At 42.1% G+C, this 20,998-nt stretch overlaps 1 protein-coding gene across 1 annotated transcript in view; it reads left to right on the top strand.

The window, feature by feature from the left end:
- ATP9A (ATPase phospholipid transporting 9A (putative)) overlaps positions 1-20,998 on the top strand; it is a 59,950-nt gene that overhangs the window by 37,251 nt on the left and 1,701 nt on the right. The window contains exons 15-26 of the mRNA XM_059827115.1: positions 3,115-3,276; positions 9,292-9,384; positions 10,226-10,309; positions 11,179-11,349; positions 13,240-13,338; positions 13,613-13,702; positions 13,827-13,971; positions 14,477-14,541; positions 15,324-15,479; positions 16,879-16,943; positions 17,770-17,878; positions 19,168-19,225. Coding sequence (XP_059683098.1) covers positions 3,115-3,276; positions 9,292-9,384; positions 10,226-10,309; positions 11,179-11,349; positions 13,240-13,338; positions 13,613-13,702; positions 13,827-13,971; positions 14,477-14,541; positions 15,324-15,479; positions 16,879-16,943; positions 17,770-17,878; positions 19,168-19,225 — 1,297 coding nt within the window. The remainder of the gene's footprint in view (positions 1-3,114; positions 3,277-9,291; positions 9,385-10,225; positions 10,310-11,178; positions 11,350-13,239; positions 13,339-13,612; positions 13,703-13,826; positions 13,972-14,476; positions 14,542-15,323; positions 15,480-16,878; positions 16,944-17,769; positions 17,879-19,167; positions 19,226-20,998) is intronic.

Below are 20,998 nucleotides of genomic sequence, written 5' to 3' on the forward strand. Positions count from 1 at the left end.
GTCTTGAAGTATCTTTATTCAGATATCAGTTACAGCCTTGGGGCTCTGCAAGCATGTCAGTTGTAGCCATACAGTAACTAACAGGGGAAATGAAATAGATATAATCTGATCAGAGATAAGAGTGCCTGGGATTCCTGGGCAAACAGTCTTTAACCCTGACAACCCGCCACAGCTGCCAGGACATGAAAGGGTGCACCAATCAATTGGTTTCTGCCTGTTGTCTGTCTGCCTAGGCAACGCTAAATGGGACGTTTGTAGAGCAACTCATGGCACAGAAGGATCAATTTGTCTCTTTAGAATGAAATTTATTAGTCGATATCCACTTCGGTGGTGGCTTGGGTAATTTAATTGTTGGAAAGAGCAAAGTTTGGGGGATAGTGTGCCAAGCTGCTGTAGTTGCTGTGCTTTGTAATGCTCAGATCTGTATCTGACTTGACCTGGACAGAGCTGCAAACTCCTGGAGTGCAGTCATGGACTTTATTGATTTCCCCTCATCAGTGAACATGGGCTCTTTTGAAGGTGTTTGAGGGATTTCAAGCTTGCTTTTAAATCTCCTTGGTTTAAGCTGTAAACATATTTTTGCACCTTGCATGTTTCTCATCTTTTCACTGTGACTGAGAGCACCTCTAGTTATCTGTTTGCACGGCGCAGAGTAAACCTCTCCTGTCTCGTTCCGAGTTGGGAACATGCTCCCTGTCCCGGGGTGCCCAGACCCTGCCAGAAGAGCCATCGGCGCTTTTGTTGCTGTCTGTGTTGTCCGCCGGTGCCATGGCACTTTCCAGAGGCCGGGCCCATTGTGTTGCCTGTTGAGTGGAGGCGGTAATGTCAATGCTTTTAGTACATCTGATAGGAACACTTCAAAATTTTATCACTTTCAGTAATTATTCATTAAGTACTATAGAGGCTGGGAAGTGGCATGTTCAAAGGGGTCAGCCCCACTTCCCCTCTGGTGCTGAATGCAGTTCACCTGGAGGGCCATTAATGGCTGACAGGACCCATGCCTGCTCGGGAGCAGCATGGAAAAGGGGAATTGCCTTCATTGTTCTTCCCCTTCCATTGACATACCTTTTTGTGGTCTCAGGGCCATCTGAAATGACTGGCATTGCACAATGCAATGCAGTTAGTTTGAAGCATGTCATGTGCGTGACGTAGCATCTCTGACATGCTGCTTATCCATTTGTTCCTCTGCACAAGGCTTTTCTTTCGGGAGGTTTAAATGCTTCCTAACGTAGGATTTAAATGAGGAGGAGGGGGGAGGTATCTGTGAAAGAAAGTTGCAAAGGAGATGCTTTAACGGACTGAGCTGGGAGCAGAGATTTGTTTCTCCAGTCATTAGCAGCTTGCCAACATGGGCAAATGAACAGCCAGAGCTGCGCCCACTGAACATCACGTAACATCATGCTGTGAAAAATTCTCAATAATTACTTATTAACCAGAGTGTTAGAAACCCAAGCTCCATCTCTGCTCTGGGAGACTGTTAGGAGAATTATCTAACTGCACACTTTAATGCCCTAAGGATGGCTTGAAGAAACTTTTGAAAAAGATAAGCTTGAAAGAGCCTTTGATTTGTTGTAATCTTTGTGAATAAGCCTGCAAAAACTTACTAATATTAAAACAAATATTGATTCAAATTGATTTAAAGGTCTTTCAAGGCAAAGCGAACTTAACTTATTTTTTTTGATCTGGTGATTTAAGACTACTTTATGAAAGGAAAAGTTTATTTTAGGCTGTCTTTTAAGCCTAATTGTGGATGAAAGGGAGCTGAGTTCACAAAAGATTCTCCAATTAGATCCAACTGTATCAATTCATCTAGTAAAATCTTAACTTGATGCAAGTATTTATAGATTCCATTTTTATCTGTATCTCGTGTATGTGATTTCCCAAAATAAATTCCATTTTTGTCTAAGGTATTTGTGGTCACTTAAGGCAGTAAAGGCAGAACATGAAAGGCACAAGGGATAGTTAACCTTCAAGTCAGTAGCAACCATGTGCCCAGCACTGTCATGCCTTTGAAAATGTCACTGTAAAATACTTCCAGTATTTTGTGTCTGTTTGGAGAAAGTATCCCTTGATCCTTTCTGGAGGCCAGTGATATATGGGCTCGCATCAGCTGCTGCTCCCATCTGTTACTGCCAAGACAGCTTCTAGAGTTTAACCCCGTATCTCAGCAGGCTCAATCTTAGATGGATGTGTCAGCTGAGGTGGGGATGCTGGGGCGATCGTCAGGGAAGCAAAATAAAGGCTTTGCTCTTCTGTCATGACTCTGGCTGTAGTCTTGTGAAAGCTTGTAGAGAATTCAGTGTTGTAGGTCCTTAAATATTAGAAGCTGCAATGAGAATGTTACCCACATAACTTCAATTAAATGAGTTTTGGTGTGTGCCTTGAAAAATCTGGGGCTTGTGTTGGGTTTTATGTTTTGTTTTGTTTGTTGTTGTTTTTTAATGTTTGGGGAGAAGGGGGTGTCTGCAAAGAAGTGTCTGTGAGCCAGCCTTCAGCTGTCGTGCTGATCAGTACAGAGATTGAAAATTGTTACTACCAAACACATAGAGTATAACACAGAGCTCATTTTGTTTGTTTGCTTTTTTAATATGAATTTTTAATGTGCTCTGCATTAGTGTTTCTGGCGTTGATATTGTAAATCCAGGGTGAACGCATCGTTTTGAATTCTTGATTTCGTAAACAGCAAGCTGGGAAATAGCACATTCAAAAAGTAAGTGTTTGTAAAGAGATTTACCTGATGTGCCCAAGCAGAGGTTTGGGCACCTCGGGCCTGGGTGGAGGGTACCTGTGCCTGCCCTTGCTGAAAGGTTGTCCTTCAGGATGTGGCAGTCGAAGGCAGGGAGCCCACCACCTCCTGCTGAGAGTCCAGGGCAGCCTGGCAGCTGAATCAGACAGGAGGTGGGCTGCCCAAGCCCCGAAAATACTGTTAGTAAGCTTCTAACTTCAGGAAGAGCCCACTAGAAAGAACCATATAGGAGCACCTGTGTATATGAATGGATCTGCTGTATAGCACCATTAATGACTAATGAATTTCTTTGCAGCCCCGACCCGCTGTCCCCTCAGGGGAGGTGTGGCAGTGGGTTGACCGCCCTCACCGTGGCCTTCTCCTCTCAGGTGGCCCTGGTACAGTGGACCGAGAGTGTGGGGTTAACGCTGGTGGGCAGAGACCAGTCCTCCGTGCAGCTGAGGACACCGGGTGGCCACATCCTGAACTTCACCATCCTCCAGATCTTCCCCTTCACTTACGAGAGCAAGCGCATGGGGATAATTGTTCGGGTAAGTGGCTTCGAGTAAGCTCTCATGTCTTTGTCAATCTCCTGCTAACACAACGTGAAGCATATAAAACGTTTGCTCTCAGCTGTGCTGTTCTTCTTGGCTGAGTTTTGCAGTCTTTCCTACCTCAGGGTGTAAGCTGGTTCTCTGTTTTGAGCTAATAGCACCTCATTGCTGGGTTTGTTTAGTGATACGTCCTTTTCCTTGGCCATATTTGGTGGTAAGTGCCGTAGTGCCCTGAGACATCTTTAGTTTATTGCTCTTTGGTCCCTTGTTCAAAATAACAAGGACCCTAAGCTTCCAGCTTCCTCCAGCTACTCCTTCCCACTCACATTTTTAATTCATGTACTCTGGGGTGGGTTTCAGCCATAGAGCTCCTCTGTTTGCACACATCAGTGCCTGTCGGGTGCCACTGGGTGCAGTGTCAGGCTGGGGATGGGTGTCTGGCCAGTCTGTCAGCCAGCACTGCCACCAACCGTGAAAGCATGTCTTTGGCAGTGCGATGGAGCCTCCAGGATGGTGCTGGGAAGGAAGAGGGAGCTCGAGCATTTCCCTCCGACTGTGAAACCAAGGGCCCTGGGGATGCTGGAAAATGTTGGGAGAGGATTTTTGCTACAAGTGGAAGGCGGAAGGAGACGTAGGAGGGGCTGGTGGGGCAGAAGAGCTGAAACCTGAATGTTTTGGCTGTCTGTGTGCTGAACCAAGGCTCTCAAGAGCTTTGATAATCAGCAGAGATGCCATGTTATCTCTCAGGTAAGGCTGTTATTTCAGGAAAGCTTGAAGCCAGCACTGCCAGCAAAAGAAATAGTCACAGTTACCCTGTCTCCTGGGACCTGAATTCTGTGTCCCCTCCCACAGTGGCTGACGCAGCGAGGAGGAAGAGGAGCCCGGTAGAGGCAGGACTGCGGTCTCCAGGGGAGCAGGCACCAGCAGTGTCTTGGGAAAGCTTGAGCTGACTTTGAACCCTTGCTCTGCATTCCTGCGCTTGTCTTTTCATCTGTCCAAAAGCTCCTGCCCTTCCTGTCGTGTCCATGCCATGGTCGTGCTGGCAGAGCTGGGCAGTGTATTATACGGTGGACTGGGGCTGTGAGTCAACCCAGGTCACAAGTGCTTTCCCCCCTCAGGGTCAGCCAGGAGCAGGAACCCGGGCAGGTTCACGGGTCCAGCTTATGCTCTGTCTCCAAAGTAGTTGTGGTGGTACAACAGGAGGTGGTGGAGATGGCAGCAAGTGGGAAGGAGGGAAGGGATCCTGGACCGATGCCACAACAAATAACTTTAGAGTATTGTTAGAGGTATTGTGGAAGTGCTTCCCAGATCTCTGTCAGGCATTGAAACTCCTGTTAGACCCCGCTGAAGTACAGCACTGCAGGAGGAGGCACTTTCAGCTGCAGGGAACTGTGGAGATTTTTTTTGAGCTGTTTAACAGAGCTCGCAACTGTGCTGAGAACACGGTGTCATAAACAGGGTTTGAAAATAGCTGATTTAAGGTAAAAGGGTGCATTTGTGCAAGTACTTTTATCGTCATCATCAGGCACTGCGCACGCAAAATACGTGCCCAGCTGAAATGGTACGCATAACTTTGTGGTTTTATATACAAATAAAATATAAGATTGGACTTTTAGAAAAAGATTACCTTAAAAAGAAAGAAGAAGAAGAAAGTGTGGGTGTTTAAAAACAGTTGAGATCAGTTGTCACCATTATCATCATTAGTTTTCAAGATAGTGCTAGAGAATCAATGTTAGTAAGATAAGCAAACCCAGCTATGGTAAGGCACTTCCATTTTCCTTCGAAGCAAACAAGGTGAAGCAGTTTGAATATTTCTTTTGGAGATAATTAAAACATCCTTGTTATTTTTTCCTGAGAGTACAGACAGATAATTGGTACCAGGAATCTAGAACATGACTATGAAACCTATAATCCAGGGCAAGATATGATTTGTTGTATCATTTCATGGGATCTTCAGCTTAGTTATTTAGGGTGAGGAGAATAGGTAGAATTGTTGGGGTTTGGTTTTTTTCTTGGTTTCCCCCTCCCCTTCTCCCCCTCTCCCCCCCCCCCCCCCCCATTTACTTTGTGCTAAAACTGGGTTGCTGCATGTTTATTTTGGGGTATCTGGAAATAGGGTGTAAAAATATCTTCTGCCTCATGTATTTTAAGTTACAATAGTAGGAGGAGTAGCCTTTGTTTTTAGTTAGAAACAGGACCAGTATTGCACACATGGGACTCATCGATAGCAGATTAATTTGGTCTGCTTTATTGGCTTATGTTTGGTAGCTTCACAAATCTCAGCTTCTCTGGACCCCTGGAAGAGCGCAGCCCCTGTCAGAAACAGCACCATGAAGGGATGATGTAAAATGGAGCAATGCAGTGGCTGTATTCAACAACAAATATTACAGAGAACTTCAGTATTCCTGTTACCAAGAGATTTGGTGATAAAGATGGAACTGTGATATGTGCATATAACTATTTTCACAAACCCACGAAGGACAAGCTGTGTTTAGTGCAGATTGAAAATCATTAAAGCTCATGCAAATGGCTGTATTTGTGTTATCCTACCTGAGTATTTTGGACCTGGATCTCCTGTTGCTCAAGGAACTGCTTTTAAGTTCTGGATCACACACCACCGTACGGTGTAGGGGGGACAAATTTGTATTTCAAGTTGTTCCAGGCTTTGGAATATTAAAACATGCCCAAGGGCAGGAATGTTAGTTAAAGTGGGCTGATAGGCTGAGCTTGTACAAAGTAATCAGTGTGTTAAATCTGTGAATCTAGAGATCCGACTGAATGCGTTCGAACATACACAGTCATCAGTGTTCCCACGAATGTCTCATGCTCTGTGGGATAGCTGCAACAAGTCTAGTGCATATCTGTTAAAATACAGCAAGTGTAAATTCTTCAGATTGATTATTTTTATAGTGAAAATGATGTGGAGACTTCAGGCAACCTTCTCAAGACCTAGTATAAAAATATTACCAATAAAAAGGGGAGGACTAAACAATCTCCCTCCCCATTGCTTACTGTAAGTGTAAATTTTTGATGAGGTGCTTTTATCCAAGGTGTAAGAAGTGGGCTAACTGTTGAAGCCAGGGTGTGCTTCATTAAATTGTGTTTATATGTTCAGCAGAGAAGTGGATGCTCTTAAATTTTCTCATCAAAGTGGAAAGGAGTTATCTTCCCCCCCCCCCCCCCCTTTGATTTGAGGCTTATTCCTTTTAATTTATCTATGATCTATATTCTCCCCCTTTAGGAAGGAAAAGGTTTCTATTTTGCATTTCTGTATTTAGAATATTACTGCTGCCAAAACCAGCAAAACTCCCACTTGTGGTCAGTGGGAGCAAGAGCAGGCCCAGATCCTGACTGTAAATACTGTTAATATAAGCACTTGCCCTTGTCTGTTGTGCTTAATTGTCTTCATTTTGCAGCCATTGTGCTGCTGCTAAGCCACTAAAATCAGCTCCCTTGTATACCCTATGCAGAAGCAGGTTTTGAGTAGCAGATGCTGGGTGCTCCAAAATAGTCTCTTCAAGCAGGGTTTTCATTTTCATGTTAAAAAAAAAAAAAAGAAAAAAAGAAGAGTTTATAAATAGGTAGTTGTCAAGTAAAATTTTCTTTTATTAAACATGTATGTATGCATGTGTAGGCACTCCATTTGATTTTGATCCATACCTTGCAAGGTGTTTACCTCTTCAGTGTATCTTCGAAAACTGTGCTGCTTGCTTAAAAAACAGAAATAAGGGGAGAGAAAGTAGCATGAAGTATCCAGAAGACAGCAGATGTAGCGCACAGCCAGGGAGTGGAGGGAGGCAGAAGCTGCAGAATGAAACTGCACTCAGGATTGTAGTGAGTAGAATTCAAATGGTAATATTTTCTGCTCAACTATGCAGATATTGTCCATTCTTACAAAATGCAATGTTTTTGGCTAGCGGGAGCCATTGCAATCGTCTTGCCAGGCTTCCTGTACAATCTGGGTATAGGGTTTCAGCAAGTGATTCATGCGTCCAGCCCAGTAATGCTGTTACTGAAGTCCTTGGCAGAGGCGCCCATCTCCCCTGCTGGTCCTGACCACTCTGGCTCCTATAAAAAGATCTCCTTCAACACATAACTTTTAGTAAATAAAGTAGTAGTTAATATTGAAAACAAGTAGCAGATGTTGCCTCGTTAGGGATATTTTTGCAACATCTGCTTGTTTACTTGTGAACAACTGTCATTTCCTTAGTTGATTATTTCAGTTCTAAGAAGTCTTGTTCTACCAAAGCAGCCGCTCTTCGCCATACTGTTTACTGACTTACCTTCTTCTTGAAAGAAGGTCTGTTTGTTTGACCACAATATTTTCCATTCTTCTTTTTCTTTGCGTTATTTTTCCCCTTACCCATGTGGAATGATCTTTGCTGTAAAGCAAAGATAGTGCTATTGTCATATCTGGAATTGAAAGAAGCCTTTGAACCGTGGCCAGAGTCAGACCACGGTGGAAAAAGATGCCTCTCCAAAACAATATAACTGGCAAATCTCTGTGTAGATTTATAGTGTGATCTTACCATAATATGAGAACGCACTAACCTCCTATTGAACTCGGTGAGAGGAAATGACTAATGCAAGGAGATAGCTGATACAGTATTTATATTGGACAAAAAATCTAAACTATCTTAAGCCAGTTCTGCAGCACGGGAAGTGGAGTCTTTATTCAGTTTCCTACAGAGATGTTGTTAGACACTTTTTAATCAAATAGTTTAATAGATAAACCTTTACCTTTGACTACTGCCAGAAGTGTTGTGTTTTATTTAAGCAGTTTCTAGTTGTTTTGGTAGAGTGACATGCATTTTGCTTGGGGGATGTGGGATGTGTGGGTATATGAAGGCTGGATGTTTCAGGATATTGAAAACCATGCTTAAGCTTAATTATAAGAATCTTCTTTGTGCATATCTCAATGAGCTTGGCAAAAATGCTCAGTAAAGGAGCTTCATTATCCTTGGCTACTTCTTAATTTCCCTAGCAAAGACACTTAGCTCTCTTCATTGCAATTTTAGTATCCACATCAGGTCCTGCTTTTTTTTTTTTTTTTTTGCTATGGATGTAAATTCTGTTCTGCCAGTGCCACAAGACATTAGGCGTTTACCTACAGACTCCAACTCTTCATGTGTGAGAACCTTCACCGCTAGTTTCTATAATGGCAGAACAGATTGACACGTGTATATTAAACAGTGTGAGAATAAAAAAGTGCCCACTGTGCTTTTCTTTCATTTCTTTTTTTCCTGAAGTATTTTTCCCCCTTCATTCACAGCTGTCTATTTCCAGACCTTCCTGGGCTTTTTGGTTTTGCGTGTTAAGTTTATTTTCTTCCTATCCCTGGTGGCTATCTTGGTTTACAGAGTAGTTTGTTCCTTACTCATTGTTTTGTCTCCTTTGAGGAAATTGCCAGGGTTTCCATTAGCTTGTAATACTAATAGCTGTGACCTCCTTGGGTATCTGCCTGGTTAGAAGGGATTTTTTAATTTGTGGTAATGTAAATATGCTTTGCTTGCAGCCTACAAATTACTTGGATCAGATAAGGCAGGCAGCAATCTAACCTTTCTGTGGCAGCCATAAACTTTAATTATGCTTATGCCATATAATGTAACAGAGGGGCTAAATTAGAGTGATTTTTACTCTGTTAAGCTTTGTGCATCTGTTTTATTTTTTCAGGTAAGTATGAAATAAATTTTCAGGGTGAGGGCTAGAAGTTATTCCAAAGGCACATGCAGTCAGGATTGAGAGGTGTCTGCATGGAAATCACGTTGCTGATTAAAAAGCTGATCATCCTTGTCTAAAGCATTAATTCCTGCTGCGAGTAACCAAGTCGCAGTTGAAGACGCATCTTCTTCTGGCCCCGAGACAAGATGCTGAGCCAGATGGACCTTCAGCCTGACCCAGTGCAGACATTTTTGTGACTGATGAGCAGAAAACTCATTGCTTAGCTTGCTGAGGCCATTCCAAATATGCTGATATTGGCCCAACTTAGACTCTTCTGTTTCTTATCTGCAGGATGAATCAACAGGAGAGATCACCTTCTACATGAAGGGGGCTGACGTGGTGATGGCTGGGATTGTGCAGTACAACGACTGGCTGGAAGAGGAGGTATGGGGCCGTCTCTCCTATATATGGAGGGTTTCTCATACGAGTGCTTTTCTCCTACCAGGGCAACGCATGACAAAGCTTGTCAATGTGGCAGAGTGGACATAACTGTTAAAACATCTGTAAGCCAGAAGGTCACTGATCCTGGCAATTCATTGGATTAGTCTTCAGCCAAATATATACGCAGTAACAAGGAAGTCAGATGGCAAGTTCAACATATTTAGTGCAGAATAAGCCTTGTAAATAAAATGGATATTGCTCAAAACTGATTGCCACTCAAGATGACCACATTTGTCCTGGGCTTTATCCTGTGTTTGGATTTATTTTAGACTGAAGGGTCTAATTTCAAAACTACATTTGGCAGCTTTGTACTGGGATATGTTTGTCAGGTTAGTAATAACGTTGACACAGAGTTCATAGCAGTAGTTTCAGTTACTGATTCTCCCCACCCCCAAACCCTGGTGTTCAAAGAAATACTACTGCTTTGGTCTTATTTTAAAGAGTTTATGGCCAAAGAGGTGAAGTCTACAAATGAAAGGCTTGTGTCCTTTTACTTAGAGACAGAGAAAATGAAATCAATGGAGTTGGTTTTGCCACACTGGTATAGCAGAGAGGACATTTTTGTTTCTGATCACTGGGATAGATTACAAACCATTGCAGATCTCCTTCTTTCCTCTCGGGTTTATCATGCGCTTTATCAGATGTTACAGACTCGCTGGGGTTGCTCAAATGGGACGGTTATTTTCTTAACCTGCTATCTTACATTACCATCTCTGCAATGCTGTGCATAAATCATCTTACTTGAGATGCAGTTTATGGTTTACAATGTGATACTTCTCTCCAGTGTGGTAACATGGCTCGGGAAGGCCTGAGGGTTCTTGTCGTAGCCAAGAAGTCTCTGACGGAAGAGCAGTATCAAGACTTTGAAGTGAGTTTTTATTTGTTTTTTTTCCCTTTGTTTTTAAACAAACAATCACTGAAGTGATTCTTGCAGACCTCTCATGATAATGCCGCCTCTCATCTCCCTACTCCTTCTGCTAGAATTGTCATTCTTCAATGTCTTGCTGTTCTTTTAATCAAAGTGTCTTTTTAAGTGATATGTATGAAACTGGATCCCAGCCAGGACCCTCCAAAACAGTTCCTGAACCTTGCCTTACAATCTTTTGTGGTTATAAATTCTGCAAATATTAATCATTTTTTAGACAAGTTGTGTTTGTATGGGGAAATATGTTGGCTTTTAATTTTCATTGTTGCATTCCGACATCCAGGGAAACTACAACCATCCAGAATATAACCCGTCCAGACTTCATGGAAACACAGGCTTCATGCCTGGGGTTTGTTAGATGGGTCTCTACATGCAGCACTAATTTGCTTACACCAGGCAGGCAAAACGTGAAGGAGAACTGTTCAGTTAAACGCAGAGATGAGGCGGTGGAAATGTTTAGGATTCTCTCTTGCCCCTTGTATGTTTGTCACAGAAGTCGTGGTTAGACCTGTGGTGCGAGGACATCGCTTCCAGGCTTTCTGCAGGCGTCACTTCAGCAGCTGCTGTGCGTTTGTGTGCCCAAGGACGCGCTGTGCAGCATGCTGCCTGGCTGGCACAGGGCAGGGACAAAACAACAAAAGCTTCCTGAAATATTATCCACCTTATTCTGTAACATGCACCTCGTGTTCGCAAGCCATTACAAGTGGCATCCCTGAATGACAGTTAACAGAGGGAGGTTAACTGGTTAACCCTGTATTCCACACAAATGCAGTCTGGCTGTGTGACTGTGGCTGTGTCTGCTCTGTCCTCAGGCACGCTATGTCCAGGCAAAGCTAAGTGTGCATGACCGCTCCCTGAAGGTAGCCACAGTCATTGAGAGCCTGGAAATGGAGATGGAGCTGCTGTGTCTCACTGGCGTGGAGGATCAGCTGCAGACGGACGTCAGACCCACTCTGGAGACCCTGAGAAATGCTGGCATTAAGGTCTGCCTAACCTAATGTTACTCCTAGCAGGAACACTTAGACCTTCTGGAGTATGTGGCACTCTCCTACAGACAGTAAATTAAGACAGTTTGGGGGCCCTGTCAAGGTAAACTTTTCACCAGGCGCCCTTTGCAAGTGGGAACAGTGGGGCTGGCCGATGCATTTTAAACATCATTTTGGGAACAGAATATGCTGGAAATAGTAAATGTTAACTAAGCACGTGAAAACATGTCACCTTTAGTGCTTTTCTTCCCCTAACATGCTCTGGCTCCTTCTGCAGAGAAACCGAGTGCGTAGGCAGGAGAGTAGCTACAGGAGACTTGGGCAATTGTTTCTTTCAGATGGTTGCATGAAACAAGACCGGTTTGGATGCGTTTGGGCTCCAAACTCCCGTGCTGGGGTTGAAGCGCTGGGCTGTGGATACTCATCTTTTCAGTAGCCACTAGAGGGGGTCTGAGCCAAGAGAATCGGGGACTGGGCGCTTTTTTTTTCCAGCTTTCTGGGCTCCAGCATCTGCGACTCAGACACCTACAGCCTGAGCTGTGCTCGGCGGTGACGGAACCAGCATGATGCCTGCATAGTTTCTCTCTCTGAAAACTTGTCAGTCAGGTCCCAGACTTGCAAAAGGAAAAACAAATGGACTAAACTTCCAGATTTGGGCAAGAAAAGTAGGTAAAAGGTTCTGGTTGTGCTTTGAGTAACAAAGTAAGCAAAAATCTTGAGCCATGCTGTGAATCCAAAGCAGGGCTGGATGTTTGGGATTTAGGTACGAAGTGGAATTTAAGGCTTGGGACAGGCTTCCAAAAGTGCTTTCTGTTTGGAGCCATCCCTGTAAACAACAGGGACTTCAGCAGCGAGATGAGCGGAATCAGACAGAGCTCCTTAGCAGCATTGTGGCTTTCTCCCCCTGCAGCGTGGTCCAGGCCAGTTATTCTAAAGCAGTTTCATTTTTTTTCACTTCACCTTGGCTGAGTCGGTGTCGGGGTCTGGAGCGTGAGGTCGTGTAGTGAGTGCAGCACTTCTGAGCACTCCTTGCAAGGGTATGTTCGTTAGAGTATTGTATGCAAGGAGTAAATCAAGAGTGAAAGCAGTCTTGTAATTCATTACAGGGACCATCTTGTTAAGATCAAATCTTTTTCCAACCTCAGATTATTAAACAAATAAGTGAGTCTTTGTTTTTTGTTTTTTTGTTTTTGTTAAGTTTTGTTAAATATTCTTGGGCGGTGTCTTGAGAGAACAAAAACACCAGTAGAAAAAACAAAACAAACTCTGATATATTTACACTGTTGACGGAATTCCCTGCCGGATTATGACAGGGTATTGCTGCTGAGTATTGCTACTAACATTGCTTTCTAATGCCCCCCCTCACCAGCACAAAATAAAAGGAGCTGTGTATATTTAAAAAAAAAATTCTAAAAAAAAAAACCAACAACCAACTTAGTCTGTTCCAGACGCACACATCAGCAGTGAGCTAACCCCAGTTGCATCATCCACATTTCAGGCAGGGCCATGAGGGATTTTTCTGCAAGCAAGGCCTGCTTATTTCAGCGTACGAGAAATAGCTGGGGTGGGACACATTAACACACGCATACACATTCTTTAGCTTGCGTTTTGTGGGTTTATCAGCAGAATCTTGAAATATTGCAGGTGGGAAAAATGTTATACATGGTTTGTAACTTCTTTTGCATTTCAGCTTCTTTCAAAGCTTTGCTTTCTTTCATCTGTGAGAATTTTCTTGTATGTTTTAAAATAAGGCTTTTCTAGAAAATAATTTGTATGTAGACTCTAACAGTCCTTTTATATGCCTGAACTGGCAGGTGGTACTTCTAGATGTCCTGCAGATGTGGTTGTTAAGCTTTGTATTTAATACGTTAAATATTTGGATTTTAGGTGTGGATGCTGACAGGGGATAAGTTAGAGACAGCCACGTGTACAGCCAAGAACGCACATTTGGTGACACGGACACAGGACATCCATATATTCAGGCTAGTGAGTAACACCCACCTTCCCCTCTGGCCAGACTTGTTCAGGACTCTAAATTCTGGAACAGGAGGGCTGCTGAGATCACAACTGTTTTCCACCAGTAGACCCAGAATATTTTTATTCTTTTGACCCAGTTTTCTATCTCCTGAGCTTTTATTTATCTGTCTGTGTGCTCTGAATAATTCTGTGTGCTGCCTCTGTATTACTTTTGCTCCCTCTGAGACTTGTTTTTTCACCCCAATGAAGCAAACCCTTCCTCAGTTGCCATCTTTTTCCCCAGGTGACTAACCGTGGAGAAGCCCATCTAGAGCTGAATGCCTTTCGCCGGAAACACGACTGTGCTCTTGTTATTTCTGGCGACTCTCTGGAGGTAGGCTCCAAACGTCTCAGGCTGTTCAGGAACAGCCCCAAAGCACTGTGGCTGGATTCAGATTTTCTTAAAAGAAACTTGCATAGCACAAACATCGGTGACGCTTCTGATCTCTGTAAATTAGGTGTGTCTGAAATACTATGAGTATGAGTTCATGGAGCTGGCTTGCCAGTGTCCTGCCGTTGTGTGCTGCAGATGCGCTCCGACACAGAAGGCCCAGATCGTGCGATTGCTCCAGGAAAGGACTGGCAAACTCACCTGTGCAGTAGGTAAGGGACTAGTTAGGAAAGAGTGACCATGTAGGACGGTGTCTTTTTTTTTTTTCTTCTTTTGAGCGAATGGTTCCGTGTCACTCATAACACCTGGAAATGCTGAGTTAGGGAACAGTGTTTTTGTGGGATGATTGACAAGATGAAATTTTGCATATGGAAACTTCAATGACATAAATATTTGGGGTGGTATCTTTGCAAAACAGAGCTTGAACACAATCAGGTAAAGTGTCATTATTAACCTGTGAGCTTTATTTCAGCATTGTAGGTATAATGGTACACCTACAAGTCAGATAAAGTGATCAGTGGCCTGGAATTCCTGTGTGTCTGTAAAAAAACTTCTTAAAGAATTTAAATTCCCAATTTCTATTTAAAATCCTACTTTTGTTGATAGGGTTCAGTGTTTCTTCTAGCATTACAGTCTGGTGCAGATGCCTTTGGTGGGGTTGCAAGTTGCCTCTGTTGCTTAACTACCAATGTCATTTGTCTGTTCTCTGACCTGCAGGTGATGGAGGGAATGATGTTAGCATGATTCAGGAGGCTGACTGTGGTGTTGGAGTTGAAGGAAAGGTGAGATGACCTCATGTTTAATAAGACTTCCTATGGCAATTCAGAAGCTGGTTTGCAACTGAGTCTTAAATGAATCCTCAGAAATTTGTGCAAGAAAGTGAGAAGCTTCCTAAAGAATAATCATCAGACCAATAGCCTTATCATGAAAAATAATTTGGCTGGAAAGGAGACTGCTGTTTAACAGAGTTCAAGTTCATCATTTGGTTCTCGGCAGATTCCCTGAATTTGGACCATAGTGGTTAGTTTTGGGGTCTTTAATCATGCGTAGATGCTCCAAATGCTGGAGTTGTAATCACTCTGATAACATACGCCCTACATGTACAATTAAAAACTGGTTATGTTAGTTTAGAAAGCAAACTCTGGGTTAGAGCTCTGGTTCCTGCATATGGAGCTGCTTAGAGCGACAAGACAGGATTTGGTGGCAGTGGAAAGACTCTACTTGCAGTGAGCCAAAACATTAAAATTGAGTGAACTTTTGAGACTGAAAATTTGTGTTCAAAACTGCCTTGATGTGAGTGTCACGTTAACATGCATGTTGCGAATCATAATCCAGAGGGTTGCTTAGAATTGGAGGCCAGGGTTCAAATGGGAATTCTCATATTTTTGCTCTTTGCTTAAAAGCCACGGTGGAAGGCAGAAGTGCTGAGGTAATACTCTCCCCCACCTAATGTATTGCAAATTTTCTTGGAAATTCTGTCAGTGATAACTAAATAATAATATGATATTTCTTGTTTCCAATAATGAAATGATCTCACTATGCTTTTACTTGTTGTTGTACACAGGAAGGAAAACAGGCATCACTTGCAGCTGATTTCTCTATCACTCAGTTTAAACATCTGGGTCGTTTACTAATGGTGCATGGAAGGAACAGTTACAAACGGTCTGCAGCTCTCAGTCAGTTTGTAATCCACAGAAGCTTGTGCATCAGTACAATGCAGGTAAATGGACTGTCATAGGGGCTTTTCCAATGGAGAGGTGAAAAAGCAAAATCAAAGAGTAAAGGTTCTGCATTTCATTTTGGATGCAACTATTTCTTCCTCTGAAAATTTTCATGGGTTGGAAATTGAGGTTGTTACTTGGATATGAAAACACATAAGAAAGTTCCTGGTATTGGACAAACATCAGCAACTTCTCCAAAATTGGACAAACAATATTTTACCTTAGAAAACACTGCCGTGATGCAGCATGTCTTTGCTGTCATTTAGTAATGGTAGGAAATACTGAAAATCTGAAGCAGGCCACTGCTTTTAAGGAAGGTCTCTGCTGAGTAAGTGCACTTCTTTTCAGGTGTGTTTTAAGTAAGGCTTCAAATAGTGAGACCAAAGTTAAGCAACTGAGGAGGACCTGGCTCAGACCCTGATGGTTACCGAAAGCTTCGTCTGGTGTGCTGTGGAGTGTTCACAGGAGCCGTGCCGCAAAGGCTGCTGAAGCACGTATTAACCTTCCCAAGTGCTCGGCAGCTTGCTGCAGCAACGTGGAGGCGGTCTGTTCCTCTCCATTTCAAAGGCAACCTGAGAAACAGATTGGGTATTCACAAATTTACATTGTTCATGTGTGCTGAGCCTCTGTGTAACAAAAATGCAGTTGGCAGTTGGCAGGGAGAGTTGAAAGAGATTTTAAGAGTTCATGAGCCAAATGCCGTTCTTAGCTGTAGTGACTTGACTGAAAGTTACAGTTAATGACAGAGGTTACTCTTTGGGAGCTGCATTTCCACACCGTAGTGTACTGATCTGTTCCTTAAAAATACTAAGTTTTTTTAAAATAAAGTACTTGATATTTTTGAGAAGGCTGGTTCTGCCCTCTCCCCTTTTTAGAATAAACACATTGGAGAGGGATCCATAGAGAAAAAAGGTTCAAACTCAGGGGACTATCTAGCTTGCTCTGCAGCTAAAAACAAGAACAGAAAACAAACCCATAATTTCTGACAAAAAAAGAGGAAATATTAATCTTGAACTCTTTGGAATTTGTATTAGTGAGTGTTAAGTCTTTATGTTGTGAAGGCATCATTCAGGCATAAATAGGTACACGCCTGTCCTTCACAACATCTGGATGGCTTTGATCAAACCAGTGGGCTTGGAGGAAACTCTTAATGTTCTTTTCCGTGGACCTACATTACAAAAAGTTTTCCAAGTCCAGGTCTACAGTGTTTGCTGTTAAACATAGCTTTCATCCAAGGTTTGCATAGGAATAAAAAGGGTTGATAATACATTCTTCTGTCTTCATTTCAGAAATTTGGAGAGCCCACTGCAAGTACGTTCCAGTTTGAAGTGTATTTTTAAGCTGTTACTTTTACTGCAGTATCTAACGCCTGAAAAGCTTATTTCTTTCCTTTTCTAGGCTGTTTTCTCATCAGTATTTTACTTTGCTTCAGTTCCTCTCTACCAAGGCTTTCTCATCATTGGGTAAGAGCTCACTTTTTACTAATAGTGTGGAAAACCTGTGCATAATGAATAGATGTGGGCTAATTAACATGCAAGGCATGCACATCTCCACTCTGCATGTTTCACAACACTGCTTCAGAAGATGGATGTGATCATTGTCCCCTTTCTGCTCCTCTGCGCTGAGCAAAGCCACTGAGGCAGCACAAGTACTTCTAGAAGCCTTTCCAAAAGGACAGTTTGTCACATTCAGACCATGAGAAGCAAGCCATCCTCCAGGAAGCACTCCTTCGATCCTAGTAAAAAGCAGAGGCATGGTCATTATGCTCTGGTGCCTGCGCAGCAGTGAGAGCCAGTGTCCAGCTCCTGACAGTGTCAGAACGGGGGGACAACCCAACCTCTTCAACAGGAGGAATCAGTTCTGTCTAGAATATACTGGGATTACACTTGTAATCCCATGACTTTATAGACTTCTGAGTACATAATTAAAAAACAAACAGCAAATTCATCTCCATTGCCTTCTGATGCAAACAGAATCAAGCCTGAACTGTAGAGCAAACTTTGGGGTGGGGACAGGTCTGTCCTTTGCTCCATTAATAACCCTAGAACACCAGTTGCAATGCTTGAAACAATCATCTGTGTATAAGTGTTGCTAATCAAAAGCCATTCAAAAAGCAAATCCTGCAGGTTTTTCCTAAATGCAAAACTCTGGTGTGTACCATTTGCAAGTTTTTATAATATGTATGTCATTTGGCACTTCAAGAATACTGTATTTCCTTTCTGAAGACTAGCATTTCTGTTTGTTTATCTACATCTTAAATAATTTACTGGTCTTCTACCTTCTTCCCAGGTACTCCACAATTTACACAATGTTTCCAGTGTTTTCTCTAGTCCTGGACAAGGACGTTAAATCTGAAGTTGCAATGTTGTACCCAGAGCTCTACAAAGATCTTCTTAAGGTGAGGGAGGCTCTTGTTTGTCTGTTTTGGTTTAAGGCAACATCCCTGTCTTGATTTGAAACTCTCTAAATGTGTAAAGTCAGCTATATTATCAGTAGATACAGAACTTTGTCATGCGTTTTCAAGCAAAATTGTTTTAAAGGCAAATTTGAATTAACAGATATAACCAGAGTTCCTGGCAGTTTGTTATTGAATGCTACATAAAATGCAATTTATTAAAAACGGCTGGGGAAACAGAAGTTCCATTCTGTGGGAAATTCTAAGGATTTAATATTACCGATTTGTTCCAAAATAAAGGGGAAAGAGAAATTGTTGGGGATTTGGCACTATCCTGAAGCCAGAAAAGGGGATGGGGGGAAGGGATGTGCTCATTTGATGGAGGGAGGAGGTTATCACATAGTTTCTTGAATAGAAATTTGCTTTGAGGATGATCTAAAGGGACCTAAAGGTTTGGTTGCTGTGCCATTTTTGTAGCTTTAGCATGAAAGTCAGGTCCTTCTCCTTAAACTAAGAAAACTTTGTTTGATGTTTACCATAGAAATATCAGGAAGGTAAATCTTGTCTTAGGTTCCTTTTTTTCTTTTTTTTTCCTTGAAAATTTTTTGAATAACTGGGGTATGCAGGCTGGGAACATCTTTCTTAATTGAAGGAAAGGGTGGACTGAGTCTTCAACAGATCCTTTCCCTCAAGGATTTCTGTTAAACAGATACTCTCGGAAGCAAAGCCTCTTTTTCCAACAGCCTGAATAAGTCTCCATCTGGTTTCACTTGTATGTTGTCTCTTATGTCATAAACCACTAATTCTCCAACCATCCTTAGGCTTGGTCTAAACATAGGGGGGGTTTTGTACTGGTATAGCTGTGTTGGCTGGAGATGCTTTTTTAAAAACCTATCTGCCTTCAATATGATGGTGATTTGTGTGTGTGTCTAGAAATATAATATTAATATATTCATATATATGTGTATACACACATCTTCTATTTCACAGTACAATGACTGAACTCATGAGACATCTTTGCATTGAATTAATCATGTGTGCAGTAAGGAAGAGGTTGTGCTGTACTGTGCAAGCAGTGAGCTTCCACAGTCCCAGGCCTCCTTCGTGCATCATGAAAAATGAGAATAAAGAGACAATACCTCAGGGTTGGTTGATTTGTTTTGTTTTCTTTCCAAATAATTTTCAAATTCTCTTTTATTAATTGCTGGGTTGATCTGTAAATGAATGTTCATTTAGGAAAAAAAATCCAATGGAGCTTTGTCTTTTTTTTTTTTTCTCTTTCCCTCCCCTAGGGCCGACCATTGTCATACAAAACGTTTTTAATATGGGTCTTAATAAGCATTTATCAAGGTAAGAAATCAACTTCTGCTTGTGCCTTTAGATATTTTAATGAGTACAGAAGATCTAATTTTTTGTATTGCAGGAAGTTAAGTAAGGCATGAAGTGAATTTAGCAATGCAACCTTGGGATAATGAGTAAATATTTCTTTTTGTCTCGGAAAATGTTGGCAGCATTACCAAAGGAAGAAATTATCTAAAACTAAGTATTGGCAGCAACTAGTCAACCCTGTTGTAGGCAATGATGTAGAAGTTCAAAGCCTTGTGCCTCTTCCCATTGGGACCATCCTTTGTAATTTTGTGCAAGTTCCTTTCAGTGCTTTAATTGCTCCATCTGTAAAGTAGAGTTTGTGACTCTTCCCTTCTTTTGAAAAAGGTTTTCAAACCTATGGATTGTACAGGTTATTAAGTCAGCATGCAAAAACCAGAATCTGTAGCTTTGTGTATTTTACCTAAACCCTGTTTGTTAGAAGTGGCAATAGTTCTGGTTACTTCATAGCCATCTGTAATGAAGGACTAGCGTAGAGCTTAGGTTCTTGATCATGTACCATACACTCTAATCAGGCTGCTAAAACAGTTAAGTAAATGCCTTAATTACAATGCATCTATTTTCCAAAAGTGGATGTGGTAATTGGGGTATATGTCTAAGAAGGTCTTTTCTTTCAGTTTGTCTTTTTTTGTCAAGTAACCTCAAACTCAAATACTTTCTGTAAGTGTTAATTAGGGAATCATGGAAAACATGTAAATAACGTGGAGCTATAAAGCTAAAATGGCAAAATGATTCTGTGACAAAATTTCTTGTTTTCCAAAACTCCTTTATCAACAAGAGTCAGAATAAATGTGCCAAAATAAGCAGCTGGTTCTTACTGATTTAATTGATGTTACCATCCTCAGGAGGGAGTGAAACCAAGAATGTAAAAGCTCTCTTGGCATTATCTTCTGAAATCTAAAATGGTAAAACCCTGCAACAGGGGTAACGGTCTTCTGATGCTGTACAAATATGATGGCAAAGCCAAGGCATTTATAGAAAACTTGCAAGTGGTGGAAAGCTAAAGCCAGAGGGTGATGCATTGAGGGAAAGATTTCTTCTTGAGCTAAGACCACTATCTGGTTACAATATTTGGTTAAAGTGACTTCACTTCTGATGTGCTAAATAACTAGAAAACAGCAGGGCAAACAATTGGGCTAGTTGCTAGCAGAGATTAGCCTGACTGAAAACTTGAGCAGTCCTAAAGTTTGGAAAGTTCACAGCTGGATTTGAACTTTGTGGCTCGAGCTCTAGTCACTTGCAGGTTTTCCCTTCCGAAACTAGCCTAGTGTGATGGATGTTGGTGCGGATTACTCATGCTGCTAACATGAGTTATTTGTGCAGGTGGCCGTGCAGGGCGTTGTGAGCATTCCCTGGCTAGCCAGAATAGGAGCGCAAAACAATGCATCAACAACAGTGCTTTAATGTGTGCTCCTTTTGGGGAGAAGTGTAAAGGGGAGAGAACTTGGCTAAGGTAGTGCAAAGAGAGGCTAACTTGTATCCGCTGAGCTTTTCAACACCTTGCTTCCATCTGGGCACTGAGGCAATGCAGTAGGTTTTAGAAGTATTTGATATCTTTTAGCTTCTGAGTAGTGACCAACTGCTTTCTGGGAGGATAGAGTTTTGTGATGTTAGAAATCTCCAGTTGCCAAAATAGCATGTATTCATTTCCTATCACCATGTGTCTGTGCATATGATAGACTGTTATAAAAGTCTGGGCACCTCTGCTGTAACTTTTCCTTGTCTTGTCATCAGTTC

The sequence above is a fragment of the Gavia stellata genome, chromosome 20 (genome assembly GCF_030936135.1).
Source record: "Gavia stellata isolate bGavSte3 chromosome 20, bGavSte3.hap2, whole genome shotgun sequence".
In the NCBI taxonomy this organism is placed as follows: Eukaryota; Metazoa; Chordata; class Aves; order Gaviiformes; family Gaviidae; genus Gavia; species Gavia stellata.